General features: G+C 34.8%; 1 protein-coding gene across 5 annotated transcripts in view; it reads right to left on the reverse strand.

Moving 5' to 3' along the window:
* The window catches only part of BTBD10 (BTB domain containing 10), a 73,241-nt gene that overhangs the window by 16,857 nt on the left and 32,383 nt on the right, over window positions 1–24,001 (reverse strand). For all 5 annotated transcript variants that reach the window (XM_032356652.1, XM_032356648.1, XM_032356650.1 and 2 more), the window contains 2 exons: window positions 3,495–3,691; window positions 904–1,189 (listed from right to left, as the gene is read on the reverse strand). In XM_032356652.1, the coding sequence (XP_032212543.1) occupies window positions 904–1,189; window positions 3,495–3,648 (440 nt within the window). In that variant the 5' untranslated portion in view covers window positions 3,649–3,691. The remainder of the gene's footprint in view (window positions 1–903; window positions 1,190–3,494; window positions 3,692–24,001) is intronic.

Genomic DNA, 24,001 nt, shown 5'->3' on the forward strand with positions numbered 1-24,001 from the left:
CAATGTTAAAAAGAATATTCGGCTATTCAAAATGTGCAATGTCATGTGAGCTTTTATTCTGTATTCAGAGGAGAAATCACATGTACACACACAAAGGCATCCTAAATAGTTACTCATATACAACCTAGGGGGAAAAAACCAAGTTTTTAACACCATATAAATTTCTGTTTCATTTCTATGCTCCTCCACTTTATATTAGAACAGGAAAAGATACTAATTTTACAATGAAAAGGTAACTTGAAAAAAAATGGAAAAAAAAATAAAGAAAAGGTATTCGCTCATTTTGGACACAATGAAAAATCAAGTCTATATTGTCTATATCATTCTTTTAAGACCACAGTTCCCACAACTACAAACTTCACATTGACCTTTACTCTAGACCCACACAGATTAGAATACAACTACAAGTCTCTTTCCTTCATTCTAACTACTTGTTAATACCTTCCTTTTTTTTTTTTTTTTAAATTTATCTGGCAATTCATGCTGACTTTTCAGCTAACCAAACTGTTTTTTTTCCTTTTTAAACAAAATGCTAATACCTGCTATATTTGGTGGTTGAATTTAGGATTTCCCCAAGTGAAAAAAGCATATATTACTGTTATACTCACCTTGTTAGATACAATTTAAGGTTTTAACCTGTGGAGATTGTTTAGGACCCTATCTTCATTAAATAGTTTTTTTTTCTTGTTGATATAACAAAAATTGTTAGAAATAAAACCAAGTTCAAGATCTGGCTCTACCATTTCCTGGCTATACTAACTTGAGCAAGTTATATTTAACTTTCAAAGCTCAGTTCATCTATAGAACAGGAATACTACGTTCCAACAGGGAATTACTGTAAAACTTAAGTAAAATAATATGAAAGTGCTTTATAATAATACAAAGAACTGCAATAATACAAACCTGCCCAACATTGTATTTGGCTGTGCAGTAAAAATGGATGGGTCTACAACAAATCTAGTGTTATCCACTATTAGTGTTACTCGTTCCGATGTTCTCACATTCCGAGCTCCTTCTTTTGCATTTTCATATACAAACACCATCTCCCCAGATGTCTTACAGCTACCATCCGAACTTGACTGACTACTGTTTCTGCTGCTGTTCCCAGCACTGCTACTGGAACCATTTGGAGATGCTTTTTGAGGACGAGGACTACTTGGACGAGAAGAACTATGATCTTTTTCTCGTTCTGAAATAAAGATGTTAAAGTTATGCAAATTTTCCTTTAAAAAAATTCAAGATCCACATTTATCTTTTAAAAATTCTGATGTAGAAAAGTTGTTTTAAATCACATTTCTGGGGGCCTGGGCAGCTCAGTTGGTTAAGGGTCTACCTTGGCTCAGGTCATGATCTCAGGGTCCTGCCACATTGGACTCTCTGCTCAGCAGAGAGTCTGCTTCTCCCTCTCCCTCTGCCCCCCACCCCCCACCGCCACTTGTGCATGCATGCACTCTCTCACACTCTCTCTCTCAAAAAATAAAGTAAAATCAATCAATCAAAGCATTTCTGCTTTTTTATTTCAAGTAACATTTTCACAGAGCACCATAAATATTACTTCCCAGGAATAAAACCTAAAATATCAAAATGTTTTCTAAATTAATTTTTGTAGATTTTTAAAAAGATGTATAGCTGACTAATGCTCACTCAGACTAAGATCAAAATTAAGGTAAATTTCATGCTAGTATGCTATTTAAAAATACATGAAACCCAAGGAATAGAATAGTCTTACAAGTTTACAAGTCAAATAAGCACTGACAGGAAGTAAAAGATTAATGAAAATACCAACTTTAACTGTCCTAAATACTAAAAGTATTAGTACTACTCTGAGAACACTAAGTACAAACTTTGGACTCTCACTATATTAATTAGGCCATCCTCAAACTAGTAATTTATCTCACAAAAGCAAGGCCCCAAAGGAAGAAAAAAGGTCACTAAGGACACAAAAGTATTTATTCTTTCAAATGACTTTTAATGTCTACCAACCAAATAAAATGGCTTCAATAGCTTATGATACATTGCTTTTTTTTCAGTCTCACTTTTTGTTGGAATAAAAGCACTGCCACAAATTCTAGAGGATCATATAATTACTATACATAATTTTAATTAGGTAGGAAATATTGTTAAAATTCAGAAGATTTTCTTCAGCTGTTCTAATATTCTATAAAGGGAAAATTAAAACTAAGATTCTGTGATAAGTTCCCTCTAGAGGATAGAACTACACTTTAAAGGTGACCTAAAAATGTACCTCCATCTCATCAGATTCATCAGCTTCTGCCAAATTCCTCCATGACTCAGGCTACTCAGAACATTCTGTACAGCTTTACTGATGATATAATTAGGTTTGCTTTATCTCCAGAGATATTCTGACACCTCCATTTTATTGCCTGTTTCCAGAATGCTGGTAGCATCCCAAAACCAAAATTTGCTGAATTAATAAAAATCATTTATTATATCTTCCTATTCTCTTCCCAGGGATTGAATTTAGCATATTAATAAACTGTCAACTCCTATTTATACTTGCATGGATTTTTGGCTTATCAGTACTAGTTTGACTTTAAGGACCTACTTAGATACTGACAATCTCTCTGTATAATTAAGCCCTAAGATAAATGATTTTGATTTGAAACAATCGAAAACAATGTGAAGGTATTAAATTTGCCCCTTCTCCAAGGGAAAATGAAAATCAACAAGTTCACATTGCTAATGTACTTCTCCTCAGTCACACAATTTATTTACCTGAAATATAATAATGTTCATTTTCAGTAATGAGTAGGAAGAAAAAAAAAGACATGACCTACTTGCCAAGAAAACAAAACAAAACAAAACACTTCACACCTTCCTTTTCACCATCTATTTTTTAAGTTAAATTTAAAATACTGTCAAAACTTAAAATAAATTACTACATGGTTATTCTAGCTTTCACTTCCTTTTCTAGCATGATTAACCAAGAATTCCTATCAACAGTTTACTACAAATTTTTAAAAATAAACCACTCTGTATGTATCACATAAGATAAAAATCAATTTGAGACTTAGGGGCACCTGGGTGGCTCAGTCGGTTAAATGTCTGCCTTAGGCTCAGGTCAGGATCCCTGGCTCCTGGCATCTAGCCCCAGGGCATCTGCTCAGTGGGGAGCCTGCTTCTCCCTCTCCCTCTGCCACACCCTTCCTCCCCATACTCCTGCATGGACTCACGCTCTCTCTCTCTCCCTCAAATATTTTTAAAAATTAAACAAATTATCTCATATCACAGTTTTAACGGCTTTTCAAATTTCTTATGAAACTGTCCCAGACTAAAAAAAAATCACTTTTAAGTTTCATTTAATAAGCTGATTTCTTATAGCAAGAATGAAGCTAAGCTAAAATAGCAACTGAATAGAACTAAGAAGTTAATTTTACTCTCAAGTACTAGGCAGAATTCACAGTCATTACTGTTTTAAAAAGGTAACTGCATGCTTTTAAAAACTGTCAGGATGATGAGTTAATTTTACGTACCAACATGGTGCTGTCGTGTTGGAGAAGTAACATTTCTAATACAAGGAGTGAGTTGAGATTCTGTTCTTTCGTGAGATGAATCTCGTGATCTGTCACTTGATCTTCGTCTATCTCTTGATCGTTCATGTCCCCCGCTAGCACCATGTAGACTCATTTTGGTGTGGTCAACAACTCCTTTAGCAACACGTGAGGGAGTACTGGTAAGTCAAAAAAGAAAATTAACCATAAAAGTGGAACAGGAGATCACAAACGCTTTTAAAGAAAAAAGCAATTAACATTAAACTACTACTATTTTGAAGTTTAAGAATCAAATGCTACAATTCTGAAACAATTATCTTAAACATGTAGGTTTTATAAATGCTGGAACAGAGTATATTTAAAGATCAAATAATCCAACTCAGTTTTTTTTTTTTTTTTAAGAATGAGAAAAACTAAAGCCCAGAAATGTTAATTAACTTTTGAGTAAGTAGTAGTAGTAATAGTAGTAGTACTAGAGACCACCCAGATCTTCTATATATTGCTCAAACATTTTTCTCTCTTTGATGGGGGCAGGGGGTGGCGAGGCACAGGCAGAGAGAACACCAGCTTTCAGAACTCAAAAAAAATCAGCTATGGGGCAAAGTAACTGGTCTCCTTGCCAAATACAATAAGCCTACATGCTTACTTTAATATCAACTCATCTTGATTTTGATTGAACTCCTTTCAAAATTTTTGGCAAAAAAAAGTTTTTTTGAAAAGCATTTCTCTAAAAAGCTTAATTAACTGTGCTCTGTAAAGCTACAGAATTTAAAATTTTAAAATATCTTAGGTAAATTTGCTTGTAAGAAGTGAATACCTGAGAATGATGATTAACTAGTCTAATTGGCAGAATTAAGTCAATTATTTATGAAGATATATGTACCACATGTACAATGCTATAGAGAAGTTCCCTCAAGGGACTTGCGTGTACCCGTCTCAGTAATAGATGTGTATCAGTAATACATGAACACACAGAAATTTAAACAATTCAATAGTAATCCCAAATTTCAAATATAAAGCTGGTAAGTACATCTCAAATATGTAACTAATAAGTGAGAAATAGATAATAAATGCTTTAATATCTCAGAGGAAGAAAACTTCACTACAGACTTGAGTTAATCACTGGTGAATCAGGTGCTGGCAACTAAGTAAGATTTTCATAAAGTACATTGCAGGTAAGAAAATTGACAAGAACAAAGAGAGAGCCAAACCTAATACAACTGGAAATTTACCATCTCATCATTATACCATGATGCATGGTTTAAAAATTTAGTGTTTTTTATAAATAGAAACAGAAGAAACTTCACAGTTTTAGAGAAATACAGAAATATAACACAAATTGTACTCTAATACTTAGTTGCTCAACATGTTGAGTATTACTTAACATTATGGAACATTTCCTCATCTGTAAAATACAGGTTCTATTTACTTTATTAAGGTTAATATGAGGATTAAACGAAGAAATAGAAGTACACTAACCAACAATGTACCTAGCACAATAGAATCCCCCAATTAAATACTAGTTTATTTAGTTATGACGGAGATATTAAAGTTCAATTATAAGACTGCTCGGAGTCACACAGTATTTAGTAGATATGCTAATAATACTATACCCTAGGCCTTTTTTTTTTTTTAATTTTTTTTTTTAAGATTTTATTTATTTATTTGACAGACAGAGATCACAAGTAGGCAGAAAGGCAGGCAGAGAGAGAGGAGGAAGCAGGCTCCCTGCTGAGCAGAGAGCCCGATGCGGGGCTTGATCCCAGAACCCTGGGATCATGACCTGAGCCAAAGGCAGAGGCTTTAACCCACTGAGCCACCCGGGTGCCCCTACCCTAAGCCTTTTAATTCATTCCAGTGTCCCCTCCATATTATTAACCCAGCACTCCATCACTGAAACCACACTCATTAAAATTTAAATCTTCTTGATTCAATTTTAAATCCCATAGTGCTTCCGGAACATCTCCTCTGTTGGCTTATTATCTACAATTCTTTGTTATTTTAGTATTTTCTTTTATTAAGATACTCAGTCATCACCTCATTATAACAGACTACAAAGATAAAAGACAAGGCTAACTTTGTATTTATCCTAAGAGTTACTTCTAGGGAAATAAAGGCAACCTATCAACCTTTATCAGTTATTTGTCTTTCATAAAGCCACAGAGCAAAAAAATTCTACTCCCACCTTCTTTCTAGTGAAAAAGATCAAAACAGGACTGCATCCTTGGAACATAATAGTTTTCTTCTTATAGAAAAGATCCTACCTACTGCATTTATGTTAAAAACTTCAGAGTAGAAACAATGGAATTTCTGGTTTGTCTTAAAGTAGGAAAAAGAGGGACGCCCTGGGTGGCTCAGTGGGTTAAAGCCTCTGCCTTCAGCTCTGGGTCCTGGGATAGAACCCCATATTGGGCTCTCTGCTCAGCAGGGAGCCTGCTTCCTCCTCCCTCTGCCTGCCTCTCTGCCCACTTGTGGTCTCCGTCTGTCAAATAAATAAATAAAATCTTTAAAAAAAAATAATAAAGTAGGAAAAAGAAAGCAATCTACACAAATAGAAAAATAATTATATATTGAAATAAAAACCGCCTCAAATTATCTTATCTGTTAAGTTTTAAATGTGCTTAAATATGAATCTAATTGTTAATCTAATGGACAAGGTATAAACCCAACTACAACTAAGGCCAAATGCAGGACAAATGTTCAGTTTGGGTGAGGCCAAGGAGACTGATTAATTGAAAAAGTGTTTCTAGGGCGCCTGGGTGGCTCAGTGGGTTGGGCCGCTGCCTTCGGCTCAGGTCATGATCTCAGGGTCCTGGGATCGAGTCCCGCATCGGGCTCTCTGCTCAGCAGGGAGCCTGCTTCCTCCTCTCTCTCTCTGCCTGCCTCTCTGCCTACTTGTGATCTCTCTCTGTCAAATAAATAAAATCTTTAAAAAAAAAAAAAAAAAGAAAAGAAAAAGTGTTTCTATCAGAAACTTTTATAACTGAAACATTAACTACTAAGTATTTATTCTGCTAAAATATTGGCTTTACCTCTAAAATGTTTAGATTTTAAAGAAATGCAAAAGGATCATACTTCCATTCTTTATTTTCATTCCCAAATGGAATGTACTCTGCATCAGACCTTCAAAATCAGATGTCATGGAAGACTAATTATGTCCTACTTGATTTAATTAAATAATTTTAGATCAGAAAAGCACTCTAAGGACAAAAATAATTAGTATGTGTAAAAGAAAATGAGGACAAGCAAGTTCAGAGGGGATAAGTCTGCTTCATGTTGCATTTAAAAGTCAGAGATCTGTGAACTCAGGACAGGTAAGGAGTTGAAGATTACATCAGCTCCAACATCTACTTTTAGTCAAGACAGAATAACAAGGATTGAATTTGTTTTCCTATCTGGGGGAAAAAAGTAGACAAAATATATAAAACAATGGTTTGTAAGACACAGTTCATCAGCAAAGACAGTGATCCCTGAAAGATGAAAAACAAATGAGATAAGCCCAACAACTGCTCTAAATTATTTTTTCCAAATTACTATTTTTTATTAATTATTTTTATTAACATATAATATGTTATTTGCCCCAGGAGTACAGGTCTGTGAATCGTCAGGCTTACACACTTCACAGTACTCACCATATCATAAACCCTCCCCAATGTCCATAACCCAACCACCCTCTGCATGCTCCTCCTCCCCACAGCAACCCTCAGTTTATTTTGTGAGATTATGAGTCTCTTTCCAAATTACTATCTTAAGAGATTTTCCAGAGTAAATAGGGAAGTGAAACCCAGGTGGAACCTGGTAGACTCAGGTAAGGAGCTGGAGAGCTTGGGAATGTAGGTGCCAAGAGTTCTCCGCAAAGAGTACTAGAGGGGGGGAGCAAGCAGCACAGAGAAAACTTCAGAGATCTGCAGTCTTCTTGAAATACTGAGCTGAGTACCAACCAGCGAATACATCTGAGGAAAGGACATAAGGCTGGGGAAAGAACCAACTCAAAGGATAAGAAGACACAGTGACCAGGACTCATATAGGACCTACTTCCCCCAGACAGGCTGGAAAACCTTGTAATTCATAGGGCACGGGAGAAAGAATCTTGACTAGTTTTAAAATTTAAAAAAAGCACTACGGGATTTAAAATTGAATCAAGAAGATTTACATTTTAATGAGTGTGGTTTCAATGATGGTCTTGACTCTGAAATGGGAATCAGACCTAGACTGGTCACCGTGCTAGTCACATCTAACAAATCTTAACAGGAAGACCTGAAAAGAATCAAACTGTTTCCAAGGAACTCAACTGTAAAACAAAGCTCAAGAATATTTATAGAAAAAATAATACCCAGCATCCAAACAAGGTAAAATTCACAATGTATGGCATTCAATAAAAAATTACCAGGCGTGCAAATAAGTAGGAAAACATAACCTGTAAGAGATTTTAAAAACTCAATCAAAATCAGCTTGGAACTGACATGTCTCAGAATTAGAAACAATGACATTAGAAGTCATTATAATCATATGCTCCAAAAGGTTATGTAGAAATACAGAAGGAAAAAAAGATGCAGATCAAACTTCCAGAGATATAAAAAATGATATCTTAGATGAAAAATAGACTGGATGGAATTAAAGAAAATTACACATTATAGAAGAAAAGATTTGTGAATTTGAAGACTCAGCAAGAGGAAATATCAAAAATAAATATAGTATTCATTATAAAAAAAAATAAATGGAGTAAAAGTGAGCAGCAGGTCAATTTCAAATGCCCTAATATAAGTATAATGGAGTCCATAAAGGAAGAAAGGTAAAGAAAAGAAAAAATATTTGAATGTCTTGAAATGTAATAAATACTACATGTAATACACACAACAAATCCCATATTTTAAGAAAAAAAAAATCCTGTGAACCTATGTTTGTTTTATCTAGCTGAAACATCTTCAAAAATAAAGAGGGAAATGCATTTTCAGACACACAAAAAGATGAATGAATTAATTAACCATGAGCAGACCAGCATTATAGGAAGAGTTAAAGGAAGCCCTTTAGTCAGAAGAAAAAGTAATGCCAGAAGAAAATATGAATCTACACAAAGGGATTGAAGAACATTGGAAATAGTAACTACATGGAAAGATCTTTTTTATATTGTTTAAATCTCTTTAAAAGATTCAAACAAATCTCTTTAAAAGATTTAAATAATAATTATAACAATACAGTATGGGGCTTATAACATATACACATAACTATAATAGCAAGTTTGGGATGAGAGGCATAAAAGTACACTATTGTGGCTCTTAAACCATTTCTTGTGTCAAGTAGTACTGCTTGAAGGTAGACTGATAAATTAAAGATTTGTATTACAAGCCCTCAAACAACCACTAAAGTAAGGAAACGAAGAATTACAGGTAATGAGCCAACATAGAATAGAAAATGAAATCATTAAAAAAATATATATGCAATTACTCCAAGAGGGCAAAGGAAAAAGGGAGAGGATGGGGAAACAAGAACAAATGGGACAAAAAGAAAATAAAAAGCAAGATGATAGACTTAATCATATCTATAATCACATTAAATGTAAGTGGCCTAACCCATAAAAGGTAGAAATTATCAGACCAGATATAAAAGTCAGACCCAATTACATATGTTGCCTACCTGAAACACACTTCAAATATAAAAGTACAAAGAGATTCACTATAAAAGGATAATGAAAAATCAACTATGCTGACACTAGTCAAGAGAAAGCAAAAGTAACAATATTAATATCAAAGTAGACTATAGAGCAAAGAATATTACCAAGGCATATCAAAAAGAAAAGCGGGATATATTCATTAAAACCATGTCCCAAAAGTTCTTCTGCTTCATAATACAGCTTCAAGATACATGAAGCAAAATCTGATAAAACTGTAAGAACTCCATAATTATATTAAGAGATTTCAATACTCCCTTGTAATACTTAATAGAGCAAACAAAAAATCAGGAAAGATGAATAAAATTTGAACACTATCAATGACCTAACTGACATTTATAGAACATTGAAGCCAGTAGGAGCAAACAACTCATTTGTTTCATATGCCCACAAAACATTTACCAAGACAGATGATATTCTGAGCAACAAAACAAGTCTCCATAAATTGAAAAGAATTCAAACATGTAAAATTTGTCCTCTGATTACAACAGAATTAGATTAAGATTCAGTAACAGAAACATATATGTAAATTTCCCAAATATTTGGAAATTGAATAACACCTTTTAAATAACTTATGGAGCAAAGAAGAAAGCAAAAGGGAGAATGCAAAATTTTCAAGTTAAAAAAAAAACAAATGTAATCAAAATGTATAGAATGGCATGACATTATAGCAGCAGTTAGGGAGCAAATTATAGCATTAAATACCTGTATTAGAAAAAAAGAAAGTTCTAAAAAATAAATAACTTGTTTCCACCTTTAAAAACTAAGCAAAGACTAAATTAAACCCAAAGTGGAAAAAGTAAGCGTACACTAATTAACACTTCTATAAGCAGCACACAGGGTGTGCATCTTCTTTCCTCCCATTCAGAACTATTTATGCTGAAATATTTTTATACTTGTTAGTTGTTAAGTTAAATATTTTAAAGTCATAATTATGTAATTATGAGGGTTGGACTCATCTTGTAGGTTTATAAGCCATTTATAGTTATTCTTACCTATTGTTTTATGTCGGGTTTGTGGCATTTTGTTTATTAGTTTGGATGTTCTCTATATATTAAAATAATTAAATGCTTGTCTGCCATGTAGATTTTTTTAAAAAGTAGAAAAAGTAGTAAGAAAGATCAGAGTGTAAATCAAAATAATAGAAAACAGAAAAAAAATAGGGGAAAAAAAATCAATGAAACAAAACCTAGTTCCTTTGAAAAACCCAATTAAGGGGCACCTGGGTGGCTCAGTGGGTCATGATCCCAGGGTCCTGGGATAGAGCCCCGAATCGGGCTCTCTGCTTGGTAGGGAAACTGCTTCCTCCTCTCTCTCTGTCTGCCTCTCTGCCTACTTGTGATCTCTACCTGTCAAATAAATAAATAGAATCTTTAAAAAAAAAAAAAAAAAAAACGAATTTATAAACCTCTAGCCGGACTGGAGATAAAAAATTGAGAAGATACAAATCCCAATATTAGAAATGAGAAAGCTGACATCACTACAAAGGTCACCCATATTAAAAGAGTAACAGAAAAGTACTATAAACAACTTTACACAAATAAGTTCATCAACTTAGAAAAACTGGACAAATTCTAAGGTACCAAACCTTACTCAGTAAGAAACAGATAAGGTGAACAGCTCCATTTTTAAAAAAGATTTTATATATTTGAGAGAGCGAGAGAAATAGAACACATGCTTGGGGAGGAGCAGAGGGAGAGGGAAAGGGACAAGCAGACTCCTTGCTGAGATCGGAGTCTGACTTGAGGCTCCATCTCAGGACCCTGAGATCATGACCTGAGCTGAAATCAGATGCTTAACTGACTGAGCTACCCGGATGCCCCTGAATAGCTCTATTTCTATTAAAGAATTGAATTTGCAGTTCAGAAATTCTCCTCTAAGAAAACTCCAGGCCCAGATGGCTTCACTGATGAACTCTACCAAGCACTTAAGAGGGATATAATAGGGGCGCCTGGGTGGCTCAGCGGGTTAAGCCGCTGCCTTCGGCTCGGGTCATGATCTCAGGATCCTGGGATCGAGCCCCACATCGGGCTCTCTGCTCAGCGGGGAGCTTGCTTCCTTTCCTCTCTCTCTATGCCTGCCTCTCTGCCTACTTGTGATCTCCGTCTGTCAAATAAATAAATAAAATCTTAAAAAAAAAAAAAAAGAGGGATATAATATCAATTCTACATAAACTCCTTCAGAAAATTGAAGACAACATACTTCCTAACTCATTATATGAGGCCAGCATTACTCAAGTACCAAAACCAAAGACTTTATAAAATAACTACAGACATGCCTCAGAATATGCATATTTAAACAAAAATTTAATCAAACAGAGCAGCAGATAAAAATGTCAATCCATTATGTTCTAATGAGATTTATCCTAAAAATGCAAGATTGGTTGAATACTCAAAAATCAATTGTTATATGTCAATTATATGTCAATAAAAATGTCTTAATATAATTCACCATATTAACAAACCAATGAAAAAAGCTGTATCTCAGTATACATTCTGGCAAAAAGGAAATCCATTCCTGATTTAAAAAACAAAGCAGGAATACAATAGAATATCACCAACTGGATAAAAGATATCTACAGAAAAACCTACAGCCAGCGTCAGACTTAGTGGTTAAAGACCAAACACTCTCCACCTAAGATCAAGAACAATACAAGAATGTCTACTCTCACCACTTTTATTCATCAATGTACTGAAGAGTCTACCCAGAACAGTATGTCAAGAAAAAGGTCTAGAAGGCATTCAGATTGGAAAAGAAGTAAAACCATCCTTATCTGCAGATAATGCAATCATCAATTGTAGACTCTAGTACAAAGTCACTAGAACTTAACACGGTAACAGGATGCAAGATCAATATTCAAAGTCAGCTGTATTTCCATATACACTTGATCCTTGGAACAATGCAAGTGTGGGGAAACCAACCCCTCCAGTTTAAAACCTGCACATAACTTTTGACTCCCCCAAAACTTAACTATTAACAGCCTCCTGTTCACCAGAAACCTTACCTATAAACAGTTAATACATATTTTGTATGTTATATGTATTATACTATACACTGACAATAAAGTAAGCTAGAGAAAAGAAAATGTTAAGAAAATCATAAAGAACAGAAAATACATTTACAGTACTACATGCATATTTATTGGAAAAAAAATCTGCATGTAAGTAGTCTGTGCAGTTCAGATCCATGTTGTTTAAGGGTCAACTATACTAGCAACAACAATAACAACAATCAGAAATTAAAATTTTAAAACAACACCATTTACAGTAGCATCAAAAAACTGAAATATGTAAGGATAAATCTGCCAAAGATGGAGATCTATATGCTAAAAGTATAAAACACTGCTGAGAGTAACTTAAAAAGACTTAAATAAATGGAAAAATTCACCAAGTTCACACAAGTCAAATGATTCAATATTATTAAAAAAGCAACTCTCCCCAAGTTGATCTATAGATACAATGTAACTCCAGGGGTGTTTGGGTTGCTCAGTTAAGTGTCTGATTTCAACTCAGGTCATGATCTCAGGGTTCTGGGGTCACCCTGCCTGGGGTTCCATGTTCAGTACTGAGTCTGCTTGTCCTTCTTTCCCTCCTCCTGCCTGTGTTTGTGCTCTGGCTCTCTCTCATAAACAAATAAAATCTTAAAAAATACACAATATAATTCCAAAATTTTTAACAGGTTTCTTGGTCAAAAGTAACAAACTGATTCCAAAATTCATACAGAAGTGCAAAGGATCTAGAAGAGCCTAAATAACTTCTTAAAAAGAACATATATGGAACACTAATCTAATTTCAAAGCTTATTATAAAGATACAGGAATGAACACAGTGTGTTACTGGTATAATGACAAATAGATTAATGAATCAGAAAAGGGCCCACACACACGTATACAGACAACTCATTTTCAACAAGGATTCAAAGTCAATTCAAGAGTCTTTTCATCAAATAGTGCTGAAACAAATGAATATAGAATGTATAATCTGCCTCCAGCACCTTGGGGAGGGGAGAGTTGCAGGTGACGGAAGGAGAGTTTGTGTCATAGAAGTGAAGTCAAAATGAATCACAACCCTAAATCTAAAACTTAAAATTATAAACGTTTAAGGAGAAAAAAAGCAGAATTCATTAAAAAATATATTAACATGGGGTACCTGGGTGGCTCAGTCGGTTAAGCATCCAACTTGATTTTGTCTCAGGTCATGATCTCAGGGTTGTGAGACTGAGCCCCACATTGGGCTCCATGCCAGGTGTGGAGCCTGCTTAAGATACTCTCTCTCTCTCTCTCATTCTCACCCACCCTTCGTCTCCTCTCTAAAGCTAAGTAAATAAGTAAATCAATAAACTGATGAACTGGGGTACATCAAAATTAAAAATTCTTGGGCGCCTGGGTGGCTCAGTGGGTTAGGACGCTGCCTTCGGCTCAGGTCATGATCTCAGCGTCCTGGGATTGAGTCCTGCATCAGGCCCTCTGCTCAGCAGGGAGCCTGCTTCCCTCTATCTCTCTCTGTCTCTCTGCCTGCCTCTCCATCTACTTGTGATCTCTCTTTGTCAAATAAATAAAATCTTTAAAAAAAAAAAATTAAAAATTCTTCAGGGTGCCTGGGTGGCTCAGTTGGTCCAGCACCTGCCTTCGGCTCAGGTCATGATCCCAGGGTCCTGGGATCAAGTCCCACATAGGGCTCCCTACTCAGCAGGGTGTGTGCTTCTCCCTCTCCCTCTGCCTGCTGCTCTCCCTGCTTGTGTTTGCACATGCGCGCTCTCTCTGTCAAATAAATTAATTTTTAAAAATCTTTAAAAAAATTTAAAACTTTTGCTCTTCAAAAGATACTGGTAGGAGAATGAAATCACGTATCTGAAAAAGAATGTGTATCTAGGCTATAAAGAACTCTCAAAGCACAAAAAATTTGAGATATAAGCATTAAAAAAATAAATACATGAAAAGCTGTTGAACATCATCACTCATTAAGGAAATGCAAATCAAAACCACAATGTAACACCATTTCACATCTATATGAATGGCTAAATAAAAACAATGGCCATATCAAGGGTTGATTATGAAATGAACTGTCACATACTCCTGATGGTAATGTAAAATGGTCCAACCACTTTAAAAACTGTATTTAAAAACAGTTTGAAAGTTTCTTAGAAATTTACATATTTACTATGCATATGACCCAGGCATTCCACCTATTCACCCAAAAGAAATAAAAGCATATGTCTGTAAAAAGATACAAACATTGTTAGTTGCTTCATTTGTAACAGTTCCAAACTAAAGACAGCCTAAATGTCTGTGAACAGGTAACTGGATAAACAATTTGTGATGTGTACATACAATGGAATACTACTCAAAAAAAGAGAAACGAACTATTAATACAAATTACGACATGGATCAAGTTCAAAATTATACTGAGTGAAAGAAGCTAGATCTCTATACCACCCAAAAAAGGACACAGTAATATCAAGTTCTGGGAAACTCAAACTAATGTACAGTGTCAAAAAATATACTGGTGCTTATATGGGCATGGAATATGGGGGCTGAAAGAGGTAGAAGGAAAAAGTTACAAAGGACCCCAAGCAGAATTCTTTGAAAAGGTGAGAACTAGAAGAAAATTATGAGAAGAAAAAATTTCATAGGTAAAAACAAACATATAAAAAGGTAGTAGACTAATCACTTATAAAGTCAGTATGGAGGTAAAAACACAAAAGTAGTAAAATCAGTTATATCCACAAATACCATCAAGGAATACAGAAAAAGATGTAAATATGTCATCAAATACCTAAAATGTGGAGGGAGGAGTAAAAGTTTAGTGCTTTTAGAATGTGTTCGAACTTAAAATGACCATCAACCTAATATAAACTGCTATACACATAAGATATTATAAACCTAATGGTAACAAACCAAAAAACTATAATAGATGCACAAAAAATAAAGAGAAAGGAATCTAACCATAACACTAAAGAAAACAATCAAATTATGAAGGAAGAGAACAAAAGAAAGGAACAGAGAGAAACTACAAAAACAACCAGAAAACAATGAACGAAATGGCAATAAGTACACACCTATCTGTAATTACTTTAACTATAAATGGACTAACCATTCCAATCCAATGAGTGAAAGTATTAAAAAAAAACAAGACCCATTATGTTGCTCCCTACAAGAGACTCACTTCAAAACTAAACACATGTACAGATTAAAAGTGAAGGGCTGATAAACATATACCATGCAAATGGAAGTAGGAAAAAAAAAAAAGCCAGGGTGGAAATACTTACACCAAACAAAAGAAACTTTAAAACAGACTGTAGCAAAAAAATAATAAAATAAAATAAAAAATAAACAGGCTGTAGCAACAGAAAAAGAAGGGCACTACAAAATAATAAAGAGATGGATACAATAGGAGGGTATAACAATTGTAAATACCTATACACCTAACAAAAGACCACCTAAATGCATAAAGCAATTATTAACAGATATAAAGGGAGAAACTGAAAGTAACACAATAATAGTAGGGGACTTTAACACTGCACTTAGATCAATAATAGATCATCCAGACAGAAAATCAACAAGGAAACACTGACTTAATGACATAATTAGACCGGATGGACATAAGATCTATACAGAACAGTCCATCCAAAAACAGCAACATACACATTCTTTTCAAGTACACATGGAACATTCTGTAAGACAGATCATGTTGGTCCACAAAACAAGTCACAATAAATTTAAGAAGACTGAAATCGTACCAAGCATCTTTTCTGACCACAATGGTATGAAACTAGAAATCAATAATAATAATCTGGAAAGAACACAAATACATGGAGGCTAAACAACATGCTACTAAACAATGAATGGGTCAACCAAAACAAAGAAGAAATTAAAAAAATACATGAAGACAAACGGAAATGAAAACACAATGGCCCCCAAACTGAGGGAGAACTTTATACTAACAAAGGCCTACTTCAAGAAACAAGAATACTCTCAAATAAACAACTCAAGCTTACATCTGAAAGTGCTAGAAAAAAAACAACCAAAGCCCCAAGCTAGCAGAGGAAGGAAATGATAAAGATTAGAACAGAAATAAAATGGAGGATTAAAAAACAATAGGAAAGATCGATGAAATCAGGAGCTGAGTCCTTGAAAAGATGATAAACATTGATAAGTCCTCAGACAGACTCATCAAGAAAAAAGAGAAAAACTGAAATAAAATCAGAAATGAAGGAAAAATGACAACCAACACCACAGAAATATAAAGAATTATAAAAGAATATTATGAAAAACTGTATGCCAACAAATTGGACAACCTGAGAGAAATGGATAAATTCCTAGAAACATACTATCTTCCAAGACCAGGATAAAACAGAAAACTTAAGCAGATCAATTACTAGTAATGAAACTGAATCAGTAATCAAAAAACCTCCAATAAACAACAATCCAAGACCAGATGGTGAATTCTACCGAACACAAAGAGCTAACATATATTCTTCTGTGTTAGAAGTACAAGAGAAAGTAGAAGAGAAAAACTGCCACATTCATTCTACAAGACCAGCATTATTACCCTGATACCCAAACCAGGAAAAAACACTCCAGAAAAAGAAAACTACAGGCCAAGATCTCTGACAAACACAGATGCAAAAATCTTCAACATATTAACAAACTGAATTCAACAAAACATTAAAAAAGTAATTCTCCACAATCAAGTAAAGTTTATTCCAAGGATGGAAGGGTGGTTTAATATTTGCAAATCAATCAATGTGATACATTTTTTTTTAAAAAAAGGATAAAAACCATATGATCATCTCAAAAAAAAATTTGACAAAATATAACATCCATTCAGGATACAAAGTCTCAACAAACCAGGTTTAGAGAGAACAAACTTTAACATAATAAAAACCGTGCATGAAAAACACAGTGAGAGCCTGTCCTCTAAAATCAGGAACAAGGATATCCATTCTCACCACTTTTATTCAACATAGCACTGGAAAAACCTAGCTGCAAGAGTCAGACAAGAAAAAGATACAAAAGGCATCCAAATTGGTAAAGAAGTAGAACTCATTATTTGTAGATGATATGATACTATATATGGAAAACCCTAAAAATTCCACCAAAAAAACTATTAGAACTGATAAATGAATTCAGTAAAGTCGCAGGATACAAAATCAATATACAGAAATCTGTTCCATTTCTATACACTAACAAAAAAGTAGCAAAAAGAGAATTTAAGAAAACAATCCTATTTACAACTGCACCAAAAAGAATAAAATGCCTAGGAATAAACTTAACCAGGGAGGTGAAAAATTCGTACTCTGAGAACTACAAAACACTGATGAGAGAAATTTAAAGCAACACAAACAAATAGAAAGATATTCTAGCTTCATGGATTGGAAGAATCAGTATCATTAAAATGTCCATACTACCAAAAACAATCTACGAATTCAATGTAATTCGTATCAAAGTAACAACACCCTTTTTCATAGAACTGGAACAAATAATACTAAAGTTTGTATGGAACCATAAAAGACCCTGAATAGCAAGTAATCTGGAAAAAGAGTAACAAAGCTAGAGGTATCACAATCCCAGATTTCAAGATATACTACAAAGCTATAGTAATCAAAACCGTATGTTACTGGCTCAAAGACAGACATACAGACCAAAGGAACAGAACTGAGAGCCAGAAATAAATTCATGCTTCTGTGGTCAATTAATCTGCAACAAAGAATATACAATGGGGCAAAGACAGTCTCTTCAACAAATGGTGCTGGGAAAACTGGACACTTACATGCAGGAGAATAAAACTGAACCATCTTCTTATAGCATATACAAAAATAAACTCAAAATGGACCTAAATGTGAGATGGATTAGAACTCCTAAAAGAAAGCATAGGCCATAATCTCTTGGACATTGACCTTAGCAACAGATTTATGGATATGTGTCCTCAGGCAAAGGGAAACAAAAGCAGAATTGGCTCAGTGGGTTAAGCCGCTGCCTTCGGCTCAGGTCGTGGTCTCGGGGTCCTGGGATCGAGCCCCGCATCGGGCTCTCTGCTCTGCGGGGAGCCTGCTTCCTCCTCTCTGCCTGCCTCTCTGCCTACTTGTGATCTCTGTCTGTCAAATAAATAAATAAAATCTTTAAAAAAAAAAAAATTAAATTAAATAGCAGAACTATTAAAACTACACCAAAATAAAAAGCTTTTGTACATTAAAGGAAACCATCAATAAAACAACAGGCAATCTACTGAATGGGAGAAGATATTTGCAAATGATGTATCTGATAAGGTGTTAAAATGGAAAATATATGAAGACAATTCAATACCAAAAAGCCCCAAATAATCTGATTAAAAAATAGGCAGAGAGGGTGCCTGGGTGGCTCAGTGGGTTAAGCTTCTGCCTTCGGCTCAGGTCACGATCTCAGGGTCCTGGGATCAAGTCCCACATCGGAATCTCTGCTCAGCAGGGAGCCTGCTTCCCCCCCACCTGCCTGCCTCTCTGCCTACTTGTGATCTCCATCAAATAAATAAATAAAATATTTTTTTAAAAAATAGGCAGAGGACCTGAACAGACATTTTTCCAGAGGAAACTACAGATGGTCAACAGACACATGAAAAGATGCTCAAATCACTAATCATCAGGGAAATGCAAATTGAAATCATGATGAGATATTACCTTACACCAGTGAGAATGGCTAAAATCAAAAAGAACTAACAAGCGTTGGTGAAAATGTGGAGGAAAAGGAACCCTCCTGCACAGCTGATGGGAATGTAAATTGGTGCAACCAATGTGGAAAACAGTGATGGAAGTTCCTCAAAAAATTAAAAATACAAATACCAGTAATCTCACTACTCATATTAACCCAACAAAAACAAAATAACTAATTCAAAAAGAATCACGCCTATGTTTATTGCAGCATTATTTACAATAGCCAAGATATGGAAGTGCCCCAAGTATCCACTGATAGATGACTGGATAAAGAAAATGTACTATACATACTAAAATAGAATATAGCTACAGAAAAGAATGAGATTTTGCCATCTGCAACAGCATGAATGAACCTAGGCAGTATAATGCTAGTGAAATAAGTCAGAAAGAAAAAGACAAATATCATATGATTCCACTTATATGCAGAATCTAAAAAACAAAAATGAACCAGGAAAAAAAGCAAAACACATTCTGAAATAGAGAAAAACTGGTGGTTGCCAGAGGGGATGTGGGTAGAGGGTTGAGTGAAATAGATAATGGGGATTAAGAGGTACAAACTTCCAATTATAAAATAAGTCACAGAGATGGAATATACATCATAAGGAATATAGTCAATAATATTGTAGTAATAATGTTTGGTGACTACACTTTCCTGGTGAGGACTTAGTATAGAATTGTTGAATCAATGTTTACACCTGAAATTAATATAACATTATATGTTAATTATACTTCAAAAAAAAATTTTTTTAAAAAGCACTTCAAGGAAACCTTTAGGTGTGATGGGTATGTTCATCTCCTGACTGCAGTGCAGTTTCATGAGTGCATACCTTTATCAAAACTTACCTCACTCTACACCAGAACTGGCCTCTTGACTAGAACATGGCCTACTTAAGGATATCCTTCCAGGAAGTTTCTAGTCAATCATTTTAATTACACTTAATAAAAGCCATGCCTTTCTTCTCCTAATAAATCCTAAATTCTCTTTCACTAACATAGATTTTTGCATTCCCTCTTATAACATGGTTCATGTTCTCATGAAGCCAAAGACTTTCTACAATAAGATTAGAAACTACTGGGCGCCTGGGTGGCTCAGTGGGTTAAGCCGCTGCCTTCGGCTCAGGTCATGATCTCAGAGTCCTGGGATCGAGTCCCGCATCGGGCTCTCTGCTTGGCAGGGAGCCTGCTTCCCTCTCTCTCTCTCTCTGCCTGCCTCTCCATCTACTTGTGATTTCTCTCTGTCAAATAAATAAATAAAGTCTTAAAAAAAAAAAAAAAAGATTAGAAACTACTACCATTTCCAACTGATCACCACTTGAAAACCTCACAGATAATATTACCTAATAGTTACTACAGAAACCCAAATCAGAATCCTTTTTTTTTTAAATTATTTTTTATATGTTTATTTTGAGAGTGAGTGAGTGAGAGAGAGCATGAGAGAGGAGGTCAGAGGGAGAAGCAGACTCCCCATGGAGCTGGGAGCCCGATGTGGGACTCGACCCCAGGGTTCTGGGACCATGACCTGAGCCGAAGGCAGCTGCCCAACCAACTGAGCCACCCAGGCGCCCCCAAATCAGAATCCTTAACCATGACTCCTCTAAAATCACAATTTTCATCATTAAGAAATATCACTCATAGCACCTCTAGTTATGTAAATAAACCAACCTTAAACACAAATCCTGCCAAAAGAAAACATTTCCATTTTTAAATATTGGAACTTAATAAGTTAATGCCTCTGATTTATCCTACACCAACTTTTCATTTAATTTCAAAATCATGCTTTAAAGCATGAGGGCAATCTACAGACAGTTGACTGACCAAAAATACTTAAATCTTACTAAAATGTTCACTCTCAGAAGCAAGTATCTGTTTACATCAAACTTCAGAATATTCATTTTGTATGAATTTTCACTTATGAACTTGCCACCAAATTTTTTTCCAATTTCCAATTACGGCAACAGATTCCAATGGTAGGGAGGTTCCTAAGGACTGAAGAGAAATTTAAGGGTCTCCTTCATTTTGTTCTGTGAAACTAAAAAACTCCTACAAGGGGAAAAAATAGTAAAGCAATATGTATAGAATTTTAAAAGTCCAACAGTATTGCAAAATATGTACAAAAACCATGCTATTCTCTGAAAGGATAAATAAACTGTGGTACCTCCACAAAATGGAGTAATACTCAGAAATAAGAACTACTGATATGTACAACAATGTGAACGGATACAAGGGCATTAAAGGAAATGAAAAACCCAAACCCAAAAGTTTACATACTATTGACTACATTTATATGATATTCTCAAAACGACAAAATTATAGTGATGGAGAACAAATCAGGAGTTGCCAGAGGTTAAAAGTGGGGGAAAAGGGTGTGATTCTAAAGAGACAGCATGAGGGCATCTGCCTGTGGTGATGGCAGCTGTTCTGTATACTGACAGTGGAGGTAGTTATACAAATCTACATATTTGATAAAATATCACAGAATATATCCCAGAAAAAAAAGTTCATATAAAAACTGATGTTTATAGGTTAGTTACAGTATTTTTTATTGTACCAATGTCAAACTCCTTGTTTTCTAATGCACTGCACTTATGTGAGATGTTATTACTGAGGGAAGCTGGATGAAGAGTACCCAGGAGCTCACTGCACAATTTTCACAATTTCTTATAAATCTAAAACTATTTCACAATAAAAAGTTTAATAAACATAAAAATAGCAATAGGCAGTTAGACCAAAAAAAGCAAAACTATAATTAATAAACTCAGTGATCTGAAAAGATTATTTCCATAACACTAGAAGAGGGATATTGTTTTAAAAAAGAGAATGAGGGGCGCCTGGGTGGCTCAGTGGTTTAAGCCTCTGACTTAGGCTTGGGTCATGGTCTCAGGGTCCTGAGATGGAGCCCCACATGAGCAGGGAGCCTACTTCCCCTTCTCTCTCTGCCTGCCTTTCTGCTTACTTGTTATCTCTGTCAAATAAATAAATAAAATCTTTTTAAAAATAAAAAGAATCAGAGTTCTTAGAAATTCAAAACAGAATCTCAGAAGCTTTTAAAGGTTACTGAAGGAATGGGATAAAATTGGGAATAAAAGACAAAGAATAGAAAATGAGAGAGAAAGAATGAGAAAATTAGAAAAATAATGAACAAGGTCAACATTCAAATAATGTATGTTCATAGAGAACAGAGAAAATAAAGAGAAATTATACATGAAAAATTTCCAGAAATAACTGATATTACTAAGCACTGCTGCTATCAGACACTAGTTGTAACAAAAACACAAAAGTAAAATATCTGGGCGCCTGGGTGGCTCAGTGGGTTAAGCCGCTGCCTTCGGCTCAGGTCATGATCTCAGGGTCCTGGGATCGAGTCCCGCATCGGGTTCTCTGCTCCACGGGGAGCCTGCTTCCTCCTCTCTCTCTCTGCCTGCCTCTCTGCCTACTTGTGATCTCTCTGTGTCAAATGAATAAATAAAATCTTTTAAAAAAAAAAAAAAAAAAAAAAGTAAAATATCTACAAAATGAATAGTATTCACTTATATGCAGTAACCTTACGTAGAATATACCTGGTACAATCTTATGTGGTAGCACTTTCCTAGTTTGAGGAATTATACTACTTATCTTTAAACACTTGTAGCAACTAACATCATAACCTGGCGAACCTTATTAATATTTGTTGAATTTAGCTGAGTTTCAGGGTATATTTAATATCTAAGCGTTTTCCCCTTCATCGGTTATATATTCCTCGTCAAACACTACTGTGTGTGTGTGTGTGTGTGTGTGTGTACAGAGAGATATGGAGCTTTACAAATTTACAAGTTGTTTTAAACATTTAATTGAGGTTTTAAGACCTACTTTTTCTTTTTCTTTTTTTTTTTAAGGTTTTATTTTTTATTTGAGAGAGAACAAAAGCAAAAGAGATCACAGAGGGAGAGGGAGAAGCAGACGCACTGAGCAGGGAGGCCAATGTGGGGCTTGATCCCAGGACCCTGGGATAATGACCTGAGCTGAAGGCAGAAGCTTAACCAACTGAGCCACCCAGGCGCCCCAAGACCTACATTTTCTTAAAAATGAGGTGAGCATCCTTGTAAATTTTGCATTAGATGTTCCTATCCATTAGTCTGTCCTTAAAAAGGCAATATTTTAAATTCCTATTTTTATTTTACGGAAAATTAAGCCATTTTTATTAGTATAACAAGTATCATATCTTATGTTTTAGTTTTTTTAAGACTTATAAATGATTTCATATTAATATATTGTTAAGCATTTAATTTGCATATGTTTTTTATAAGCATATTTAAGGTGTTAAGAGATGCAAAACCATGGCTCATGGACCAAATGTAACACATTACTTGATTTTGTAAATAAAGCTTTGTTAAAACACAACTATGCCCATTCGCTTATACATTGTTTATGGCTGTTTTCACTCTATAATGGCAAAACTATAATGAGTTGTTGGAACAGAGACTGTATGGTCCACAGAGCCAAAAATATTTACTATTCAACCCTTTACAGAAAATGTTTCCCATTCCTATGTTAAGTGTAAATAACTCTCATGATATAAGAAATATTATCAAATTCTGAATCTATTTTCAAAAGATACAATACAAATTTCATCTTTTCTCTTTTTGTCAACCAACTTTTCCATAAGCTTTTTGTTCTGCTTAATACATGATCGGTTCCCCCAAGGAACAAGGGCTAATTACTGAAAAGAGCAGTTCTCAACTGAGGACTGAACTATGCTCTCAAAAGTATGTGGTTTGATCCTTTTTTTCTTTAGAAATATTTTAAATGATACTTAAATCCCAGATTTCCCCCACTAAAGACAACTGCAGCAAGAAATATAGTCTTAATACTAGTCCTAAACCCTATTATCTTTTTCTTCTCCTCAAAAATCCATTGTCAGATATGTCAGCAACTGGAGTAAGGTAGAGGCAGTAGCAGCAGCAAGAAAGTTCAATAGAAAAAAGAACCCTTGTACACTGTTGGTGGGAATGTAAATTGGTGCAGCCACTGTGGAAAACACAGTGAGGTTCCTCAAAAAATTAAAATAGAATTACCCTATGACCCAGTAATTCCACTACTGGGTATTTACCCAAAGAAAATGAAAACAACAATTTGAAAAGATATATGCACCACTATGT

The sequence above is a fragment of the Mustela erminea genome, chromosome 9 (assembly GCF_009829155.1).
Source record: "Mustela erminea isolate mMusErm1 chromosome 9, mMusErm1.Pri, whole genome shotgun sequence".
Lineage (NCBI taxonomy): Eukaryota > Metazoa > Chordata > Mammalia > Carnivora > Mustelidae > Mustela > Mustela erminea.